Source organism: Genypterus blacodes, unplaced genomic scaffold, assembly GCF_046128005.1.
Source record: "Genypterus blacodes isolate CSIRO-AG114 ecotype Tasmania unplaced genomic scaffold, CSIRO-AGI_Gbla_v1 ptg000044l_1, whole genome shotgun sequence".
Lineage (NCBI taxonomy): Eukaryota > Metazoa > Chordata > Actinopteri > Ophidiiformes > Ophidiidae > Genypterus > Genypterus blacodes.
Window position 1 is genome coordinate 980,215 of NW_027466857.1, and position 20,931 is coordinate 1,001,145.

Genomic DNA, 20,931 nt, shown 5'->3' on the forward strand with positions numbered 1-20,931 from the left:
AAAATGACTATGGCAGCCCACCTGAGCTCATTGAATATTGCACAAGGACTGACATTGAACACCAGTGATTCTAGCAGCAATGCCACAAACACAGCAGTGGAGACAGTGGAGCATTTCCATGTGGAATCTTTCAAATGTACACCTGTCAGGGAAAATGTAGCCTTGTTTCAACCTGTAAAGTAATTGAAATATGTTAAAACAACAGAAACACAAACAGATTAAGTCAGCAGCCAGACCTCTCTGAGTTCAGACTGGGTGTTGTCTTCTTGTGACATTATCTCCTCATTCCCTGGGACCTGGGTCTCAGCCACATCGACCTGTGTCAGGACTACACACACACACACACACACACACACACACACACACACACACACATAAATTAGAGTTGAATTTCTAATTCCAAATGTAAATGTTGTTTGCGTGCTGTATAGTGTATCGACATGACATGGCTGCCTAGGCACACCAGCGGTGAGAATATGACATCTGGACCATTGAATTTTAATAAGGTGTACAGTTATCAATAAACAGAGGAATACACTGCAACAATCATACACTAAAAACCATAGTTTTAAAATGAATACTGAATTATAACTGAGCGATTGAGTTAAGTCTGAGACATTCATCCAACCCAAACAAATTAATGAAAGATGATTTGAATCTCAAATGCGTCTAAAAATGTAGGTTAAAAAGGAATGTTTTCACAAATAGCCATTGTTTCAGAAGCACCTTAATTACTATATTCCGCTATGTACATGGCATGCTGTTGATGAACCTAGACATTAAAAACCTTTTTCTGAGCTGTTTTCTGTCAAGACAGTGATTTCTGAAAGGTTTTTGTAAAACCTGTGCTAAGCTCCTCTGGAACATTGTACTTTTAGACTACAGGTCTTTAAAGTTGAATATGAGACGTTATATTTAATTGTGTTTGTAATGAACTCACCAGACAGAAAGAAAAGCAGCACAAAACAGAACAGCACCATCTGCTTCATAGCTTCAGCGTTTGTGTGTAAAGGTGGGTTTCTGCTTGTGTTTGATGACAGGTGTGTGTTTCACACATTATCTTTCCCTGTACACAATACTTGCTTGGAGCTCTTATATACACTGCCCGAAAAAAAAATTAAGGGAACAGTTAATCATCACAGTATAACTAAACAACAACAACAACAACAAGTCAGTTAAATGTTAGGGATATCGATCTGTCAATTTAGGACGCAAAAGTGATGAATGTGAATCTGCTTTGGTGCAAATTAAACTGACAACAGGTGCAATGGAGAGGTAAAAGCAAGACAACCCCCAAAAAGGGAAAGAGAGAGGAAGGAGAGAGAGAGACACACAGAGAGACACAGCAACAACAACGATAGAACTAATGTAAATATGAATACTGATATTTATACAAATAGCAGGACAGGGTAGAAAGAAAGAATGAAAGAAAGAAAGAAAGAAAGAAAGAAAGAAAGAAAGAAAGAAAGAAAGAAAGAAAGCAAGGTTCCCAAGCCGAGTTTGCTGACTGAGCTACTGCCGCAGTCATTAGAGCAGTTTGGTGATATTGTCTGATAATTATGTATTCAAATAATCGAGCCTGGAAGTAACAAATGTGATTTCTGCATCATTTAGTGACAGAATGTGCCTGATTTTAAAACATTGCATAAGTGAGGTGAAATCAGTTTTTTTGTTGAAGTTAAATGACATATTCTGATCAAAAATACCTCAGAGAGTCCTTGCGGTGGCAAGGCAATATCATCCATGCTTTTTCATCAGAGCACGTTTATCTAATGTGTTTGGGGCCAAGCACAATAACCTCAGTGTTGTCTGAGTTAAGTAGCATGATGAAAGAATCTATGTAGTCTCAACTCCCCCTAAATTTTGTTCAAAATGAAAAGATAGAACTAAAGAATGGAACAAGGCTGTGCAAATGAAAAATGTCTGTCACACAGGGTGAATTAATGATTTCATAAGGAAACAGCTCAACCGGATTGAATATATATATTCTGTATATATTCTATATATATGTAGCCGGGAAAGAATGACAGTAGCACGAACTACAGTTTGGGGATCTTTATTCCCTGACCGCTTAAAGCAAAAGTTAAACAGCTTTCAAACTGTTAGCTATAAGGGATATGAGTGAAAATAAAGCAAATTTAACCTGTTTTTCTAGCTTTTCTGTATATAACAACAACAGTTGTGGCAAATCTTTAGTCTCACTACAAAAAGGAACACATATCATAAAGTAAAATCATAAACTCACTCTCTTTCTTCTCTTCTCTCCCCTCTATTCACACACAGTAATATCCACAATGTAAGAAGATGAGTAGTTATAACGCAAAGATAACTGTATGTAATAACGAATATGCTCTATTTCTATTTCTATTTAAGTGTGACAAAACTCACGCTTATAAGCTGGAGCAACACTGTCAAATGTCCAAAGTCAAAATCAATGCAGGTCTATCTGTCAGGTCTTCTTGCATTTCCCGCGTCACCCCACACTCTCGCGACAAGTAAACAATGGACCCTGTAGCTCAAAGGGACAGCATTGTTCCGTCGCGAGCCCAAAGCACAACGATGGGCTGCATTAAGTGCATCAGATTTCACCTGGTCACATTCTCCCCTGCTGATTAGTCACTTTCCTCGGTGACACATTCTACATCTGTTCTCTCCTGAACTTCCCTAGAAGAGAAAAACCACTGCCAACGCTATGGATTAAGAGACTCTACATCACACACTGACATAGGCAAGTGGTGTGGGTTACTGTTTACCCCAGCCGTGCTTCTCTCACGTGGAATGTATACTGGCACCACAACCCACTTCCCTCCCTCTTGAGGTAAGTCCAGGCTCCACAGTCACTTGTGTGTTGCCAGGAGAGGCTGTGCTGTCTGAGCCCATAACCACTTCACATTCCCCACTACTGTCAGCCCCAGTCAGAGTCTGACTCACATCCTCACTTTCAGCATCCAATATGTGCTCCAGATTAGGACTAGGACCTCCTCTACCACCATATACTGGGGATCCACTGGGTTTGTCTCTGAGTCAGGAAATGGGGTGGGGACCCCCACACTTTCAACTGATGATGGTAATTCCAGTCTCGGTGCTGGGGTGAAATGCACACACGGTCATAGGTTAGCTCAATGGACTCTCTTAGCAGACACTCCTTCCACTGGTTCTACTGTATAGGTTGTGCCTTGTATTATTATTATTATACTATTATTACTCAGTATACAGTAGATCCCCCTGAAGGTCGATTACGAAGATACACCTGTTGACCAATACCTACTGGCGGGCAATGCACCTTATTTTGGTGCTGCATGACTCTCTCAGACGCTTTCTGCTCAGCATGATCCTTGGCCCTGGCATGGGCTTCTTTGAGTCGCTCTCGGTGTAGTGCTAGCCACTCAGGTTGGTTCTCTGCAATCTGCTCCTTTCCTAGCAGTGCATCAATGGGGAGGCGTGGCTGGAATCCAAAAAGTAAATGGTACGGGGAATACCCTTTAGAAGCATGGGGGGTCACATTATATGCACAAGTACACAAGTTCCGGAATGTGTTCTGGCCAACGCCGTTTCTTTTCAGGAGGAAGGGTTCTCAGTAGATCATGGAGGGTTCAGTTAAACCTTTCACACTGCAGGTTCCCTTGCAGGTGATGGGGAGTGGTACAGGTTTTCTTCCCCCCATACACTTTACACACTTCAGCACTGACTGCACTTTCCAAACTACTTCCCTGGTCGGAGTGCAGATGCTCAGGTATTCCATACTTTCCGAAAACACTCTTTAAGGAGTATCTTTGCAGTTGTGTCTGCCCTCTGGTCACAAGTGGGAAATGCTTGACTGAACTTAGTGAAAACATCAGTTACTACTAGTAGGTTTTCACGACCATCTGTAGCAGGCTTAAGTATTGTGAAATCTACTGCAACTACTTTTAGGTGTCAGGTAGCTAAGAATTGTTTAAACTTTAAACCTTTCGTTTTTATCACTTATGGGCTACCATAGCTCAGGCTCGCGACAGCTTCCAGTGGTGTTTGTTGACAAGTTGGCTAATGCGAATTAGCAACATTAGTCACTTGGTTGAAACGTGATTCCGGAGTGACACCAAGTGGAAGGAAAATATATCCTGACAGTCTGTCTGGAAAAAAGTTTCAGTTTAGCGACACATCAGCCATTCAGCCAACACAGTGGCAGAGTGCATTTCTGACATGTTAGGTAACATATACGATCAACTGCAAGAGAAAGCCAAACATTTCCATGCCTACTCAGTCGCTCTTGATGAGAGCACAAACATCACTAACACTGCGCAGCCCGCAACATCAGGTAACTGAAACACACAACGTAACATTAGCAACGATCCGACGAAGGACACATGTAAGACAGGGGTACATACAGTATACACACCAGACAGGGGAGGAGACAAATAGACACAGGTGAATCACATCAGCGAACACAGGTAATCACGATGATGCACACATGGGCAGAAAGTAAAGACACCAGGAACATGGACACGACAGGGTTTCACAATAAAACAGGAAGCACACAAGACAGATCCTAACAGTACCCCCTTCTCAATAGACATCTCCAGATGCCCCTAACAGTACCCCCCTCTCAATGGACATCTCCAGATGTCCCTGGAACGGAAACAGAAAACAGATGGCCGGGTAGCCAGAACACAGTAGGGAGGGTGGTGGGGGGTCTGGAGGCTGGCCACGACCGCTCAGGACGGCGGCCTGAACACCAGAGCTCGACGCGGGAAGGTCGCTCAGGAGGGCGGCCCCGAGGCCAGAGGATGAAGCGGGTAGACGGCTCAGGTGGACGGCCCAGCGTCCAGAGGCCAACTTGAGATGGCAGTTCAGGAGGGCGGACCGATGGTGGGGCGGCTGCCAGCACCGTTGGCACTGGGGCAGCCACCGTCATGGGAGCAGAAGCAGCAGGAATGGCTGCCGACAACACGGGAACAGGGGCAGTGGAGACAGCCGCTGACAGAACAGGGGCCTTTCCGCCGTCCTCCGACAACACAAGAACAGGGGCAGCGGGGACGGCCGCTGACGGGACAGGGCAGAAGGCTGCCGACGACACGGAAACAGGGGCAGCGGGGACGGCCGCTGACGGAACAGGGGCCTCTCCGCCTTCCTTTGATGGCGCAGCAGCGTTGTGTTTCTCTGACGGTGCGGGTGCGTCACGTTTCTCCGACGGTGCGGGGACAGGAGCCTTTTTGAGTTTGAGACCCCTGATCTAAACAGTCCCAGGTTTCACACTGAGTGAGTATAAAAACATTGAGAGACTATTGACTAATTGTCATTGTAATGTGTCATTTTTTGGTTGGTGGTGTGACTCAGGATAAATTAAACATTATCAATTCATCTTGCCACCCTGTGAAATGTGGTGTTCCACAGGGTTCTGTACTGGGCCCATTATTATTTTCTGTCTTTATGCTCCCTCTCGAGAACATAATTCGATTTGGGATAGATTTTCATTCCAACGTGGATGACACCGAAATGTATGTCTCCATAAATCCCAACGATCTCCAATCCAATTTGGAGTCCTGTCTTCTCCCCGTTAAAGGCTGGATGACAAACTTTTTGCTTCTTAACGTTAATGAAACGGAAATGCTGATCTTAGGACCAAAGAAGCAGAGACAGAAACTTAAGAATCTACTAGTTAACTTTGACAGCTGTTGCTCCGCAATTTATAACGTTACAAGGGTTGCTTATATCGATATCCGTAATAAAGCCAGAATCAGACCTTTCTTAGCATAGCGGATGCTGAAACATGTTCGTCACCTCCAGACTGGATTACGGTAATGCTCTCTTCTCTGGTTTGAACTCCTCTGCCCATAAGAAACTGCAGCTTGTTCAAAACACTGCAGCAAGACTACTAACAAAAAAACGGTACATTTCACCACACTATACCAGTTCTAGAATCGCTACACTGGCTTGCTGTTGGTGCCAGGGCCGGCTTCAAGGTTTTATTTCTTACTTATAAGATACTACATGGCCTAGCTCCTGTGTATCTTTCTAACCTTATTTCCAAGTACGTTCCCGGGCGATCTTTAAGATCTCAGCAGGCAGGCCTGCTTGTCATTCCAAAGGTCAAGATGAAGACCTTTGGAAACAGAGCATTTTCATACCGCGCCCCTTTGCTCTGGAACTTCGATATCTGATAAATGGGCAGGACGCACAGTCTCCTACTTGCAGCAAAATGATTAGCCAACCCAGGTTAAATTCAGGGCCCAGACAGACTTTGTGCACTCTGGTTAATGATAGTGTCAGTGTAGTAGCAGGATGGGGCACATTAATAGAATTTTTCTCTCTCCATCCTTCTTTAACCCTCTCACCTTACTTCCTATGGCTCCTGACGTCTACTGATCATCTTGAGTGTCGGATCCACAAGTAAGCTGTTTTTCAGCTCCATGGCTGTTTCAGGGACAGAAGGCTGCCTCCCTTCCATCTTCCATGGCATCCCATTTTCCTCCCCATCTAACCTCCCACTGGCTGCTCCAGCAAGCTTTTTTTCTCTTGCCGCACCCCCCCCTGCAATACCTCTGCACCCCCACTTTGGGGACCACTGCATTAAAGTTTTCTCTGGAGTTTTTCCTCATCTTCCTTGAGAGATTTGGAGAGATTTGGGAGGAATGTGTGATATTGTTGTAAAGCCCTTTGAGACATTGTATGTGACATTGGGCTATAGAAATGAAGTTGACTTGATTAAAGTTTAACTTCTTTCCAAAAACAAAACCCAGACCTCTTTATATTTAAAACCCTGGCTAATGCCCTGCCAAAACCTAAGCCATAATGTATTCACATATGATATAAATGATTAGATCATAAATCACAATATATACATTATAATATTATGTAGAAGATGTGCTCACACATCTTTTCCATAATATTATGACTATTTATTTGAGAAAATCATAGTGGAATAGCCATTAGATTATAGTCATTAGCTCATAGCCTGATAGCATGGAAGAGACTGTTAGTGATAATCACAATCTTTCTCAGTGGACACAAAAACAGGGCAAAAAGAGGACCAAGTGCAGCAAAAACCTTTCAAGGGCAAGTCTTTTGTTTGCATATAAGTATGAAGACAATAACATGAGAACTACATAAAATTTATAAAATTATAAATGAATATTATTAATACAGATTGTCTACTGTACAGGCCTAGTCCTAAGTAATTACTGTAAAATAAAGTGCAAATTCATAACTTTTACATTTACTGACATGGAATCAAACCACATGTATAGTATCTATGCTGTATATATTTGGGATGAAGTACACCTTTTCAACCTATCCACAGAAAATCCCCAAATCTTGATACAAATGTCCATTTACCCCCTTCATTTTGACACCTTAATGTTCAACCGAGGCACACAAGAAGTGTTGGTTCAAATATTTGATATGTTTTATTTCAACTGCAGCATGACATGTTTCACATATTGCTGTTGGTTGTGTTTATGATGTAGAGCTTCATTGTATGGGGCAAAGTCATTGTTTACTGCACTAATCAACAACAAATCATTAATATCTGGGTATTTCTCTGCAAAAAAAACTCAGTTGTTACTTACTACATGTTCCTAGCCATGGTCCACATGAGGGCTCTCCAACCCAGTCCTACGAGAGCCCCTATCCAGCAGGTTTTCTATCCTGCCTTTAAATTAATTGCTTGCAGCTGGTATCCTTAGCACCTGAGAGCACACCTGAGAACTTGCTGCCAACAATCACCGTATCTGCTGCTCTCTTCTTAGACCCAGGGCCAAACTCCCAGAACAGGCCAGATTGTAAACTCAGCTCTCAAGGTAGTCTCCCACCTGTCTTTGTGTCCAGATATCGACTCGACTCCAGCCCCTGCTCCAGCCCTGTCTACCTGTCGTCTGTCCTGGATTCCTGGATTTGTTTCGTGATGGCATTTTGCGCTTATCCTTTTTATGATTGAACACAAGTCTGGCCATCCCATGGTTGTTATAGGGAGAATGAATGCATATTTTTGTGTCCATTCAACTGTAAACAGCTTTGCTGCTTGATAATTGTGTCCAACAGCATGCCAATGATTTTATTTCTTCCTAGGAAAAAATATTATAAAAACATTTCTGTTTACAACTACATTACATTTCCATTACTTCAAAATAGCTCTGAAATATATAACATGCACAAACTAAATTAAAATTAAATGCAGAGAGTGACAAATGAACAATGCAGCATGTCAAGTCAAATCTGAGATTCCACATTCCACAGAGCAGTGCGTGTGGTTATTAAAATCCTCATCATTGAGACCCAAGTAGCCAGAACAAAGGCTATGATGCAGTATCATGTAGACCAGGGGTGGGGAACCTCCAACGAGGCCGCCTGATCCGGCCCACGAGACAATTTTGGCTCTTTCGATGACGCCATATAAATAATTATACTGTGATCATAACCTCCCCGTCAGACCGGCAGATTGCAGCGCCCCCGTCAACAACAGTTTTGTGTCCAATCGCAGCACTAATTTCGAAGCCACAAGAAATCACATGCAATTGAAATGTTTCTTGCACCCCCTCTTACATATCACACACACAAACACATGCATTACAGAGGGGGTGCAAGGCAGCCATTTTCAGCGCCCATGGAGCAGTTGGGGGTTCGGTGCCTTGCTTACGTGCACCTAGACAGTGCTCTGGAGGCAGACTGGCAACTAACCAGCTACCAGTCTGCTTACTTATTGTATGTACTTCGTACCCCTTATTGTGTGTACTTTATTATCTGCATACACTCTTGCACGTTGTTGTTTTTTTTGCACTAGAATGGTGCATTCATTCTCAATGGTGATTTCTAGTTTCATTCTACACTGTACTGTAACTGTTGCACAGTCATTTCCCTCGGGATAATTAGCTTTTATCTTATCTTATTATCGCCTAGAAAGTAGCCTATGGTCAAAGTTATCAGAATCAGAATCAGAATCAGAATTCCTTTATTTGTCCCACAACGGGGAAATTTACAGTGTTACAGCAGCAAGGGGGATAGTGCAGACAAAGAGAAATAAATTCAATAAAAAATTTAATAACAATACAATAAGCAATAAGCAAACACTCAAGGTTGAAATAGTATAAAGTGCACATGTGCAGTGTTATTGCACAACAGCGTTGTCATTCCGGTTTGGTTTAACAATAAAAACTTTTTTTAAAACTTACCTTAAAATGACAAATAATTACTGGCGTTAAACTAGCAGCAGGTGGTGCCAGATGACAGTCTGCTGTTTAGCAACAGGAAGCGCAGAAGCGCGGCACTGAAGGTGTCAGTTGGTCAGCCACAGTTCAGGCTGTTTTTCATCGGACCATCTTACTCTATAAGTCTTGGTGAGCCGTGGGTATTCAATAGCGGGAGGCTGATATGTCGCTTTAAACAAACAATGGCCAAAGTGTTCATTTTTGTTTATATAGATAGACAGATGACCCTGACAAAACTTACAGGAAGTAAATAGGCCCCCACTGTAGCATTCACTGCGGCTAGTATTTTTGTAAATTGTTCACAAGCAATTTGTTGGTATAAATTTGATGCGAGACAATACTTTCCATTCCCTATTCTAAAGTACCCTTTTCAAATTGGGCGCATTAGGTGTGTCATTTCGTCACTGATATCAACCACGTAGTCACATCAGTCATACTGTTTGTTCAAAAGAAGTTGGAGTTGCACTATTTCCGACAGGAGCCGAAGGGAGCAAGAGATATGTAACGTTAGCTGATCGCCTCAAGCGGAAACCAGCTGTGAAAAGGGTAGTGAAGACAAGATGGCGGAGTGAGTGGGTAGCACTTTGTAACGACGGCTGGAGCCCATGAAGTTAGTCAGAAACACGCTCGAAGAGATATTTTAAAGAAGGACCAACACCATCGGAAGTGCGAATAAAAGTCGCATTTGTCCCTCAACACGGAGGAGGTCCGGACATTTTTCCGCGACGGTCCTTGCGTCGACTTTAGCTTGATGCCTGCTAACATCAGATTTGGCTAGCTGCTGCGCCGAGGTGGATGTTACTGGATCCCAGTTGAAGGCCGTCTACTTATTCGGATTTCGTTTCAGACGAATATACGCTCCATTTCGCGTATCTTTGATCACGTATTATTTTAAACAGAGACCTATTACGCTACCAGTGAAAACGCTAATAACGTTCGGAGAGAGCAATCTTCCAACTTCCTTGTTGGCCAACGACAATATTGTTTGGAGTGACGTTAACAGCTAGCCCATAATTACCCCGAGCACCCAACTGGCACATAATTCTTATGCTCTGCTGTTATTTGGGCAAGACTGTAATTCGAAATTTCCTAAAGTGAATCGGGTGGTGATTGTAATTTGGTGGATATTATGGCGAGCAGCAGTGGCTCCAAAGCCGAATTCATTGTCGGTGGAAAATACAAGCTTGTCAGAAAAATTGGATCGGGATCTTTCGGTGACATATACCTGGCCATCAACATCACAAACGGAGAGGTAATATTGATATCAAACACGATGTTAAATTGCTGTGTTTTATGTTGAACTATGTAGCTATATAACTGCGACTAACCGTAATACACCCATGTTTGCCTAGTCATATCCACGTATTGTTATAATTTAAGCGCTAATATTCAGCAATGCTGTCATAAATATGGGGCTGCGAATCCAAAAAATGTTAAATGTGTGTATATGTGGTTTTCAGGAGGTAGCAGTAAAATTGGAATCGCAGAAAGCCAGACACCCTCAGTTGCTATACGAAAGTAAGCTGTACAAAATTCTACAAGGAGGTGTCGGGATTCCACACATAAGGTAAAACTGTTTATATCTTGCATGATACCTGGAAGCAATGTGACAAAAAGTAATTGTTTATCTGCTTAAATAAAACAACGTCTGTAAACTGGTGGCAGAAGCCTTGTTAGCTGTAGCCGTGCTAATCTGCCTTTTGTATCCGTCTTATTTGGTCAACGTTTCTCTACACCGACAGTAAACCCTGTGGTGTTATCGTCGTCTATCGTTGAGGCTATGTCTATACTTCAAATGTTTTCTAATAGCTCTAACAAAGCCATTTTCCGTCCACATATACCAGTAGTTGAAAATGATGAAATGGCCGCTCGTCTTTTGTTATGTTAGCTCCCAACATGTCTTCCTCTACCCTGTCAGAAAATGGCGGCGGAGCACGGCGTTGAAAACAACAGTCGAGGCCTGTGTTAGTGTTGACTCTTTTCGCCGAGGTTTTAAACATAATCGTGGCTTCTTGCAGCAAACGTGTGCTCAATGGGTTTATTAAAATGTGAAGAGTGAAATGCAGCCATTTCCACACGCAGCAGTAAAACCATTTAAAGAGGCACTGACTTGTTTTGACCGGCTATTACCACGACGAGTTTTTGTAGAGACCCCGGACCATCTCAGAATATTCATTTATATACATCCCGGCTTGCTGAACATAGGTTCACTATATATGAGAGTTAGATCGACAAATGGAAAAGAGTGGAGGAAATGTACCATTTACAGTGCACGTCTTCTCCCTTGATTGTATGTCATATACTCATAAGTCAGTAACTTATTTAAACATATACATGAAATTACACACGTAGGTGATATGCAATGCAACTATTCAAATGGTAACACTCTTAGTTTAATTTCAAAAGTGATCCTATTGACGATGGCCAGTATTTATTGGTCTTTATTGTAATTCTAATATAAACTGCCTGGTTAATAACTAGTCAAATTGCTATTAAGTAGGAGGCCTTTGTTTTGAGGCTTGAAGAGGAGGTGCACCTTGCTAAAGTGTTTGGTGCTGGTGTCGGGTCATGTTAATCAACCTTTGGCAGTTGCTAGCCACTTAGCTGCAGTGAAAACTTGTGCAGGGTTGAGACTACTGACGAATGCGAAAAAGAACGTTTTTTTTTTTTTTTTACAAGAATCAAAGTGTGCAGTTTTCAATGATCCAGATTTCCAGCAACTTGGCTCCACAGTTGCTTCTGTGAGTTGTCTCCAACCTAGTTAACCACAGCAGTGGTTCTGCTTAAATTCTCATTCCTGTCAAAAATATCATCTGGTACAGAAATCCATGTACAAGTAAATTAATTAGGTCCAAGCGCATCTCCGTTTTCTTATTTGAAGGGTTTGTCTGTACACTTGCACAAGGCAAAGGCGTCCTAAAAATATTTAGGAGTTGAAAGTGGGTAAGACATCATTTTGTGTTTGGTGCTCTTTCTATTACTTTCTCTTTGGTTTGCTGTGGGTTTTCTTTTACAGTGCTTAAATGATTATTTCAATTTATAAGTATTTATAGATGGGTATGATGTGACTTCTGCTAGAACTCGGTCCCCTCTGTAATTTATTATCTTCTGGTCCGCAACAGAATTTGTTGGCACCTTTTTAGCTCTGCGACCGAGGTAGTGCGAGTAGATTGTGTCTGTTAGTCTACCATCCATCCTCCCTTTGGCCACTTGATTGACGTACAGGGCTGCCAGTCTGAGATCCTGGCACCATTCAGTGCAAGTCAACCCGGGCTGAACCTAACGATTCTTTTTAAAGATTAATCTACAGATTAGTTCTTCAATTAGTCGATTAAACTAGATATAAATATAGATTATAGTACGCAATATAACAATAATTTACCCCAAAGATTTGCAATGCATTATTCCACAACTAGCGGCCTTTTGAGTGATAATCCAACATATTGCTTATTCAATTCAAGTAAATGTGATCGCATTCAACAACAAAAAAACATTAAGACGGAGGTCAGTTTGCTTCGGGATCAGTCGGTCTGACGGGGTGGAGCCGCAGGTCAGTTTGCGCTTCCGCACGTCAGCCGGTAAAGACCCGCTTGCGGCTCGCGAGCCCGTGTCAGTCGGCAAAGAGCCACGTGCGGCCCGCGTGTTCGCCACCCCTGCCCTGGTGTCTCACGCTTGGTGGGCGGGGACACAAAGTGCTGCCGCCCTGACAACGCGCTCCACGATGCTTTCACTTTAGACCATGGGACTCTTTCACCGCAGCTTGTTCTCCGGTTTCACCTGGCGCAGCCATCTTACGTCATTATGACGCGTATATAAGTATACTCAGTTTATATATAAATGTATGTTTAGCATTATTAATGCTGGTTGATCTTTTTGACCTGGCCTTTTCAAAAGTAGCTCACAATTCGAGAAAGTGTGGGCAACCCTGGTCTAAGGTATAAAATATAAAGATATTCAATCAACAAGATACAGTAATGACGCTGAGGACAACTTGTATTTTGCGAATCAAGTCAAATTAAACCATGCTTTATTTATTGAATATCTCTATACACTTTACATACAATCATAAAACATAGGACAATACACACATACCCACTAACCTTGGTGCTATTGCGTAAAGATTTTCAATACTGTTAAGGCACAGGTGTCAAACTCTAGGCCCATGGGCCAAATAATTTTATGTGGCCTACGTGAGCAAAATAAACTTCTTTGCCGCCTTTAAGCGTACATTGTCCATAAACTACATTTCCCATAACATATGTCGATTTTGTGAACTGCGGAGTGACGACATCCCGCCATTAAAATGCAGCGTTTCCACATCAGAGTAAGATCAGTGTCGGATCAGTGATTCACGAAGGTGATTTTCAGATGATAGATTCTCGGATATTGTAGTAAATCATTGTTTCACGTAATCTCCGTCTGTGAATGGCTGTCGGTGCCTTATAATCTTCTCAAAACGATGTTCTTGTTCAATTTGCTCTCCCCAGCTTTCCACAGCAGTATCCAACTCGCTCTTTTACGCTCATTTTACAGCTTGGTACTATTCAGTAAATGCTGCGTGTGTGTGTGTGTGTGTTCTGGAAATGTCTGTGGACATTTTGCCTTTTACTTCTCATTATAATTTCTCTTTCATTTCTCTCCTGTATTGTTGTCAGTGAAAGCAAATTGTAACTGTCCAGGCAGAATTAAACTCTCTGTTCCTCCCAAGACTTTTTTGGAGTCCATGGATAGTGAGTCAGTTGGGTTCACATTTCTACACAGATGTGGAAATGTACGTACATTTGAAATCATTTCTTTATCTTGACAATTTGTTTTATATATACCTTATTATTTTTTTTGTGGAAATTGCACTTGTATTAAGAAATTTCAGGTTGTTATATAAAAGTCATCATTTGCAATATGAACTTGTACCTCTTTGCACTAAAGCAAAGGGAAAACTTGGAGTTGTCCATTTATAGGTTATTATGCTATGATTTTACTAATATGGCCCATTTGAGTTTCAATTGGGCTGTATTTGGCCCCAAACTAAAACGAGTTTGACACCCCTGCTGTAAGGAGTAATGCTCAGTATGGCATTTCAGAGTGCATGGAGTAATGAGGTCAACGTGTGAGTGTCCAATTTTCTACCAGCATTCCTCTCTGGCATTATTTTCAACAGGTGTGTGTTGCTTTTTGCAGTTAACGCCTCTAATGTAATTCTTTGGTCTGATGTGAAATATGCCACCCGTGACTGCTCCACGACACCAGGCCCTGTTAAGTTTCCTCAGAACACCCCTTGCTCTATTCATTATACATGAGCACTGCACCTGGAATTTTGAGCAATTCTTTTCATGAGCAGGAAATAAATCTAACTAATTAGTTGAATAATTTTATTGAAATTATTGACAGACTGTATGATAATCAAACATTTGTGTTGAGTGGATCAGTCGTATATTCTGACTATAAGGCTATAATCTCACCATTGTTAATGTGTCAGGAGTGTGCTCTAATTTATTTGTCTGTTTAGACCTGTGACAGACATGATCATACCCATGTATTCGCTCAAAGTAATGGGAATTTTGTATGTATGCTTTTAAGAATCTTGAATCTTTGTCTATGTGAACTTTATCAGGTGTATATCTTTTGCAATTTTAAGTGAGAGTAATTGTTGATGTGAGGTGAGAATTAGTCCCCATAGATATTAGGTTAGGGAATTTTCCATTTGATCTTTGCTGGCAATGCTGACTTCATGTTGAGCCTAAGTCTTGTCGGAGCCTGTCCAACCTGCTGGTCCTGCTGCCACTCCCTACTCTTACTACATCCTGCTCATTCACACACCTGCTGTCCTGCGTCTCTTGCTCATTCTTGTTGGTTTTTTTCAACACTGACTCAGACCTGTCAATGTGATTCGACCGGAATTTTGGGTGGGTACTTGAAGAAGTCACTTTCACGGGCTAGTGAGTTACATGAGGGACGTGTTTGAATGCCAGACAATCAGAACGGGACCACAGATGATAATGTTCAGATATGCAATAAATGATTAAAATGGCATTTTAAACAATACCAATTGGAATATTTTCTTTCACGTTTTCTTTGCCCCTTGCTGTGGCGCCCCCTCTTGGCCCACACTTTGAAATCCTGTGCGCTACTAGATGCTCAAGAATTCTAGAGAGGAAAGGAAGATATAAAATCAGTTCTCTTCAGAATGTCTAGGTATTGAGAAGGCTTTTTCAAGAGAGGTTTAATAACAGCTGTTTTGAAAGCTGCAGGCAAATCCCCCATGGAGAGTGACTTATTTATCCCATTCAGCAAGGTCCCAACCATTGGGCATATATCCTTTAGTATTTTAGCAGGGAGAGGATCAAGCAAGCAGGTAGTGGGGTTGGCGGCGGCAACTAACTTGGAGTAAGTGGCCATTGAATCTGTCTCAAAAAGACTCTGGGTACGAGACAGTCTCTCTTAGTGGCAACATCAGAAAGTGCATTCCTAGTGGGAGTAGAACGGTCAAATACTACTTTTATATTGTCAAATATAGTTGTTTTGAAGTTGAAAAAAATAGGCTTTTATCAAAACAAAAACGTATAAAAAAAAAACGTTTTATAGGTTCCTCCTTGCACTACTCTGCACATCAGCTCTGCATAGTGAAAGCCATTTCACTATGCAGAGGAGTCGTGCCAGTCACAAAAGCTGTTCCTGGCAATCCAATTTCCATTTTTTACAGCGACTAGCTATGAAAAATAATGCAATTTTTGGTGGTTATTTTTTATAGAAAATGTGCCTTTAAAACTTGTTGTTCCGATTGTCACCAGACTTGAAGACATTTAAAAAAAAACGCATTTGGTTGTATGCTAGTTATTATCTCTTTTGGATAACTAACTACAATTTAGTGAGTTGTCCACTGAGGTGACTAGTGAGCCATTTATTCTATACTGCACACTCATAGTTTTATAGATTACATACTGTGTAAATATAGGGAAATGCATAAAAACATATAGATTCCATCTTCACATTGCAAAAACATGCCATAATAATTGTCAATGAGGCTGATTATTACTCTAAAACCATCATCAAATCAGCTGCCTTTAAATGTATGGACCCTGGCAACTTTTGCCAGTTTGCCTCCAAGTAGGCCTTCTATCTATACTACAACTTTTGGGCTGCCAGCTTTTCCACACTTTTGGTCCACAGGGGACTCCAACCAGCCACCCCCCGCTTCCCAAGCCGAGTCCCCTATGGACTGAGCCTCTGCCCCAATGTTTGAAGGACTGAACAAATATCAAAGGTAAATGTGTGACCATCATTGGGGGTCAAATAATGGAATGGTAGGAGTGTTAAAGTTTAAGAAAATGTTTTGGGATATTACAATTGAGGGATTCAGGGGATATGACCAACACTAAGAAGACTGAGAGACTGACACTTTGTATTGTCTATCTGTTGCCGTTTCTTGTTGCTGTCCATGTTCTGTTGCCCATTTTAATGTTTTTCTTTTAATGGCAACTCTTAGATATGGCTTTTTGTCTAACTCTGCCTAGAAGGCCAGCATCCCAGTGTTGCCTCCTCAAGATAGGCCTGGTGATTTTATAAAGCTTCCAGTTGAGGACCTGTTAGACTTTTTTTTTTAATTGGAGACTCTGATGTTTAAATCCTTCTGAACAGTTGTGCAGCAAGCCCTTCCACTTCTTTCTATCCAGATTAGAACTGGTTTGTGTTTCTCTGTGAAGGCAGTAGTGCACAGCTTTGTCAGATGTCAAAGTACAACAACAGACTGATGGGGGGGGGAAAGGCTGTTTCTTTCTGAAATATTTTAAACCCTAAGGCCAGTGTTGGTGCATCATTTAAGGGCTCAGTGTTTTACCAGCGGTGCCAACATAATTGCAAAAGAAGTTTCTAAAAGGAGCAAGCCTTTTAACATGGTTATTTAGGATTAGCTAATGCAATGTCATTGGAAGGGAGGCAGTGGCTCAGTGGTTAGTGCTTCCGCTTGGGAACTGGAGGGTCGCCTGTTCGAGCCCCTGCCGAGGAGCCCCTGAGCACGGCACCGAACCCTCAATTGCTCCCCCCTCTGCGAAGGGTGGTAATGTAATGTAAGTCGCTTTGGATAAAAGCGTCTGCCAAATGATCGTAATGAAATGGAATGAAACACAAAGGATGGTTGCTGAAAGTAGGCCGTATAACAATGACAATGTGTAGGCTGTATTTCTGATCAATTTCATATTATAGTTGAAAAGACTTGTGAGTTTCTTTCAAAAGAGGACATTTTTCAGTGATGCCAAACTTCTGAAAAACTACAGTTATGCTGTCTGCTGTTGCTGTGAAGAAGATTGCAGGAGTTGGCTTTGCATTTGCCATTTTGCCAAGTGATCAATTTTCGGGGGGTGTTCTTTCTTATGGCCAGGACAGAACGTTTGTGCTACAGGCCAAGATAACAAGCTGTTAACACAGAGCTTTTCTTATTTAGCTTTTTTTGCATACACCTATGGATGCTGTTTGAAGCGACTGAATAGATTGCTTGTGCTTCCAGATTTGGTAGCCATCTTTTTTGTGCATACAGATTAAAACGCAACACAATGATTTCCTCTGAATCCCCTGTCTTAAACCCAAACCATCTCTGTATCATGGGAGATGTTTTTTTACCAAGTCTATGCGTGTGTTGTCGAAGTCGATTTCAGTGTGACTGTAGACCAGGGGTACTCAACTTCAGAGGCCAAGAGGGCCACATTTAAACCACAACAGGTGCAAAGGGCCACAAATTATTATTAACATATATTTGTACCATTTTATTCGCTGTATTTACTACTGCCGTTGAACATGCTGTCTTGCTAGTCATTCTTAATGCATTCCAAAACATCATGGAATATAAAACAAATGTTCTCAATTTGAGTAACAAATGTATTGCAGCGACTGCGTTTCCAAGGATGACAAGTGTTGGTCAAGCTGATGTTTTATTAACACTGGAGTGAATAGCTTTGCATTGGTGACATTGATAAAGTTTGCAATTGCTACGTATTCCTAGTGAGAGCTCTGAGTCTGCATTTCACAAATATTAATAACAATAACAATATAACAAACAGTTCTGACTTATTCCTATTGAGAGCTCTGAGTCTGCATTTCACAAATATTAAAAACAATAACAAATAGTTGTTACTTATTCCTAGTGAGAGCTCTGAGTCTGCATTCATTTCACAAGTACTTTCAGATCTGGCTGTTGCTCAGTTGTAGCTGCTCTGAGCTCTCCACCTCTTAGCTTGCTGAACAATTGCTCTTAATGCAAAATGCAGTGATATGAGCAAGTCCGGCGTTTCAGGATCTTTTTTGAGCAAAGCAATCAATCATTTCTCCTTCCCTACCATGTGAAAAAAGCTCATCATTGTAGAATAAATGTCCTCTCCCCATGTTTGCCCAGTTAGCGGTAGCAAAGCCAGCATTTCCGCTGCAAATGTGTCCCCTTTGAGAAAGCGCACTCAGACTATGAGCTGCGCAATGTCTGTGTGGTCAGTGGATTCATCCAATGCTAGACTAAAGTGCTCTTCACTTTCAATGTCTTTTAGCAACTGTGATAAAAGATCGTCTGAAATTACTTCCACTTGCCTGTTCACGGTTGAATCAGGCAGCTGGAACTGAAATTAAAGGCGCACTGCCTAATTTTCACACAATTTTGGTTGGCTAATTATAATTATTATGCATTCATAACCAGGCATGTCTGGGGTCACAAAATAAGCGGCCGTCGGGCCGCCTGTTGAGTAAGTCTGCTGTAGACTCTTCTTTATTTGCAGTCACCATGTTGGCTGGATGCTGTGATCTTGCCTTGCAAGAGTAGTAGCTTGGCGATCACAAGCAACACTTTAATGAGTTGAGAAGTAGCCCAGTGCTGTCTTTAAAATATTGAATTGGCCAGATAAAACAATGTTTGTTTCTTAGTTTTACCAGCAAAATGCGTACGAATACATTGTACAGGACATCTATCAAAGCCGATAAGACTGACAAATAACTGATTGACGAAATCTTCTATTAAAAAGACAAGCAGTTGATGGTAATTTTATAAAATCCTTACATCAAAACATTTTGCATAGGGACCGTACACATTAAACTGTGAGAAATTCATAAAACTTTGTCTGAATAAAATGCTACTGATTATTTAGGTTTCACTTTCAAACTGCTGGACCTTCTATGCATGTCACAGCTGCCATTACTGGAATGCATACCAATTTTTTTTCAACCCAAAAATGTTATTTGTTATTCATTTCCTGGCTGTTTTATTGTGGCATACAAATGTTATTTGCTGACGTTTGATGCAAGATGTCCAGCTTTATCTTGTTTCTTTGTTTTCTTGTGTTGTCTGCTGTCTTGATGCACACTATTTTGTTGCGATTTGGGAGAGTTCAGATAATGACTCCCTGCAGCTCAAGTTTTTCCATAACACCACTTAGTGCATAGGTCCACAAACACATTTTCTTACTTAATCTTTGCAGAAGATCGTATTGATTTAAGCAACCTGTTTTGTCAAATCACAACTGACTACCAATGCGTGAGAAGTATTTGAGCTTGCACAACAGTGTCAGATCAAGCCCTTGCATTGTCTTAAGACTTGCCATTTTTGTTGCACTAGGTGGTATGGACAGGAGAAGGACTATAATGTCCTAGTCATGGATCTTCTGGGACCCAGTTTGGAGGACCTTTTCAACTTCTGCTCTCGTCGCTTCACAATGAAGACAGTCCTTATGCTGGCGGACCAGGTACCTAACATAATAACATTCTTTTCATTTTGTTGTCTGAATCATGCATTAAACATTCAATAATTGAACAGAACTAATCCCTTACTGGAGGAGTTTCACTGTCTCTGACTACAGTGCCCTGCAAATGTTTTTAAGGGAATAGTGAATACTTAATCATTTTTTAACAGTTTCAAATGTTCTCTTTGAATTGTCAGATGATCAGCAGAATTGAGTATGTACACACAAAGAACTTCATCCACAGAGACATTAAACCAGACAACTTTCTCATGGGCATCGGTCGTCACTGTAACAAGGTAAGACCCATACAGACTAAACATAAGTATATATTTTTAGAATTCTACATGGAGTTTTTGGCAGCTAGTTATTGGCATTTTGCAGCAATGGCAACCCCAGCATCCTGTTACCTGGATAGTCTTTTTTACTGAAAGATATTGTTCTACTAAGAGATATTGGTGATGTGATCGGCGTACAGCGTACATCTTTTCTTACTTCCTCTAGATAGTCACTGTTGCTGGCAGTTTTTGATCCACAACAAATTGCTCATGTTTTCTCAGAAGCATTACTTGAGGTTTTAGTCAGGCAACAAGTAAAAGGGGGCAAGACCAGCACAATTATGTCAGTTGTTCTAGTGCCAGACTCTAATAATTGTTTTTCCTAACTTTGCTTGTTCGTTATATCATTTTCCCCAATCATTATTTTTTATAATTGGTCATTTAATTGTTAAAACATCTTTATTATTTCATACTTTTAAAGCAGCCATTTTTAGGATTTTCGCTGTTATGATAAGCTCAGTTTGTGGGAAGAAGGGAACTCGGCGTTTAACAATCAATTTGAGTTAGTCGCCCTGAAATGTATTAATCACAATAATTCACACTCCCCTCAATTTGTTTAGCAAGTAGAGACCCCTTTCCACTACAGGCTTGACTTGTACTGACCCTTTTCTGCAACATTCAAAGATGAATGTCCTGCTTTGTAGCAGGGCTGGGGCGTGCTGGTCTTCACCCTCAACGTGGTTGTGATGCTGTAGGAATGTACAG

General features: G+C 41.4%; 1 protein-coding gene across 4 annotated transcripts in view; it reads left to right on the forward strand.

Annotated features, from left to right (window-relative positions):
- The first annotated feature begins 9,648 nt into the window (after positions 1-9,648).
- csnk1a1 (casein kinase 1, alpha 1) overlaps positions 9,649-20,931 on the forward strand; it is a 35,962-nt gene continuing 24,679 nt past the window's right edge. For 2 of the 4 annotated variants that reach the window (XM_076149229.1, XM_076149231.1), the window contains exons 1-4: positions 9,650-10,434; positions 10,643-10,749; positions 19,768-19,894; positions 20,089-20,187. In XM_076149229.1, coding sequence (XP_076005344.1) covers positions 10,312-10,434; positions 10,643-10,749; positions 19,768-19,894; positions 20,089-20,187 — 456 coding nt within the window. In that variant the 5' untranslated portion in view covers positions 9,650-10,311. Of the gene's footprint in view, positions 10,435-10,642; positions 10,750-19,767; positions 19,895-20,088; positions 20,188-20,931 lie in introns of all 4 variants that reach the window. The other 2 variants (XM_076149230.1, XM_076149232.1) reach the window with 2 other exon arrangements.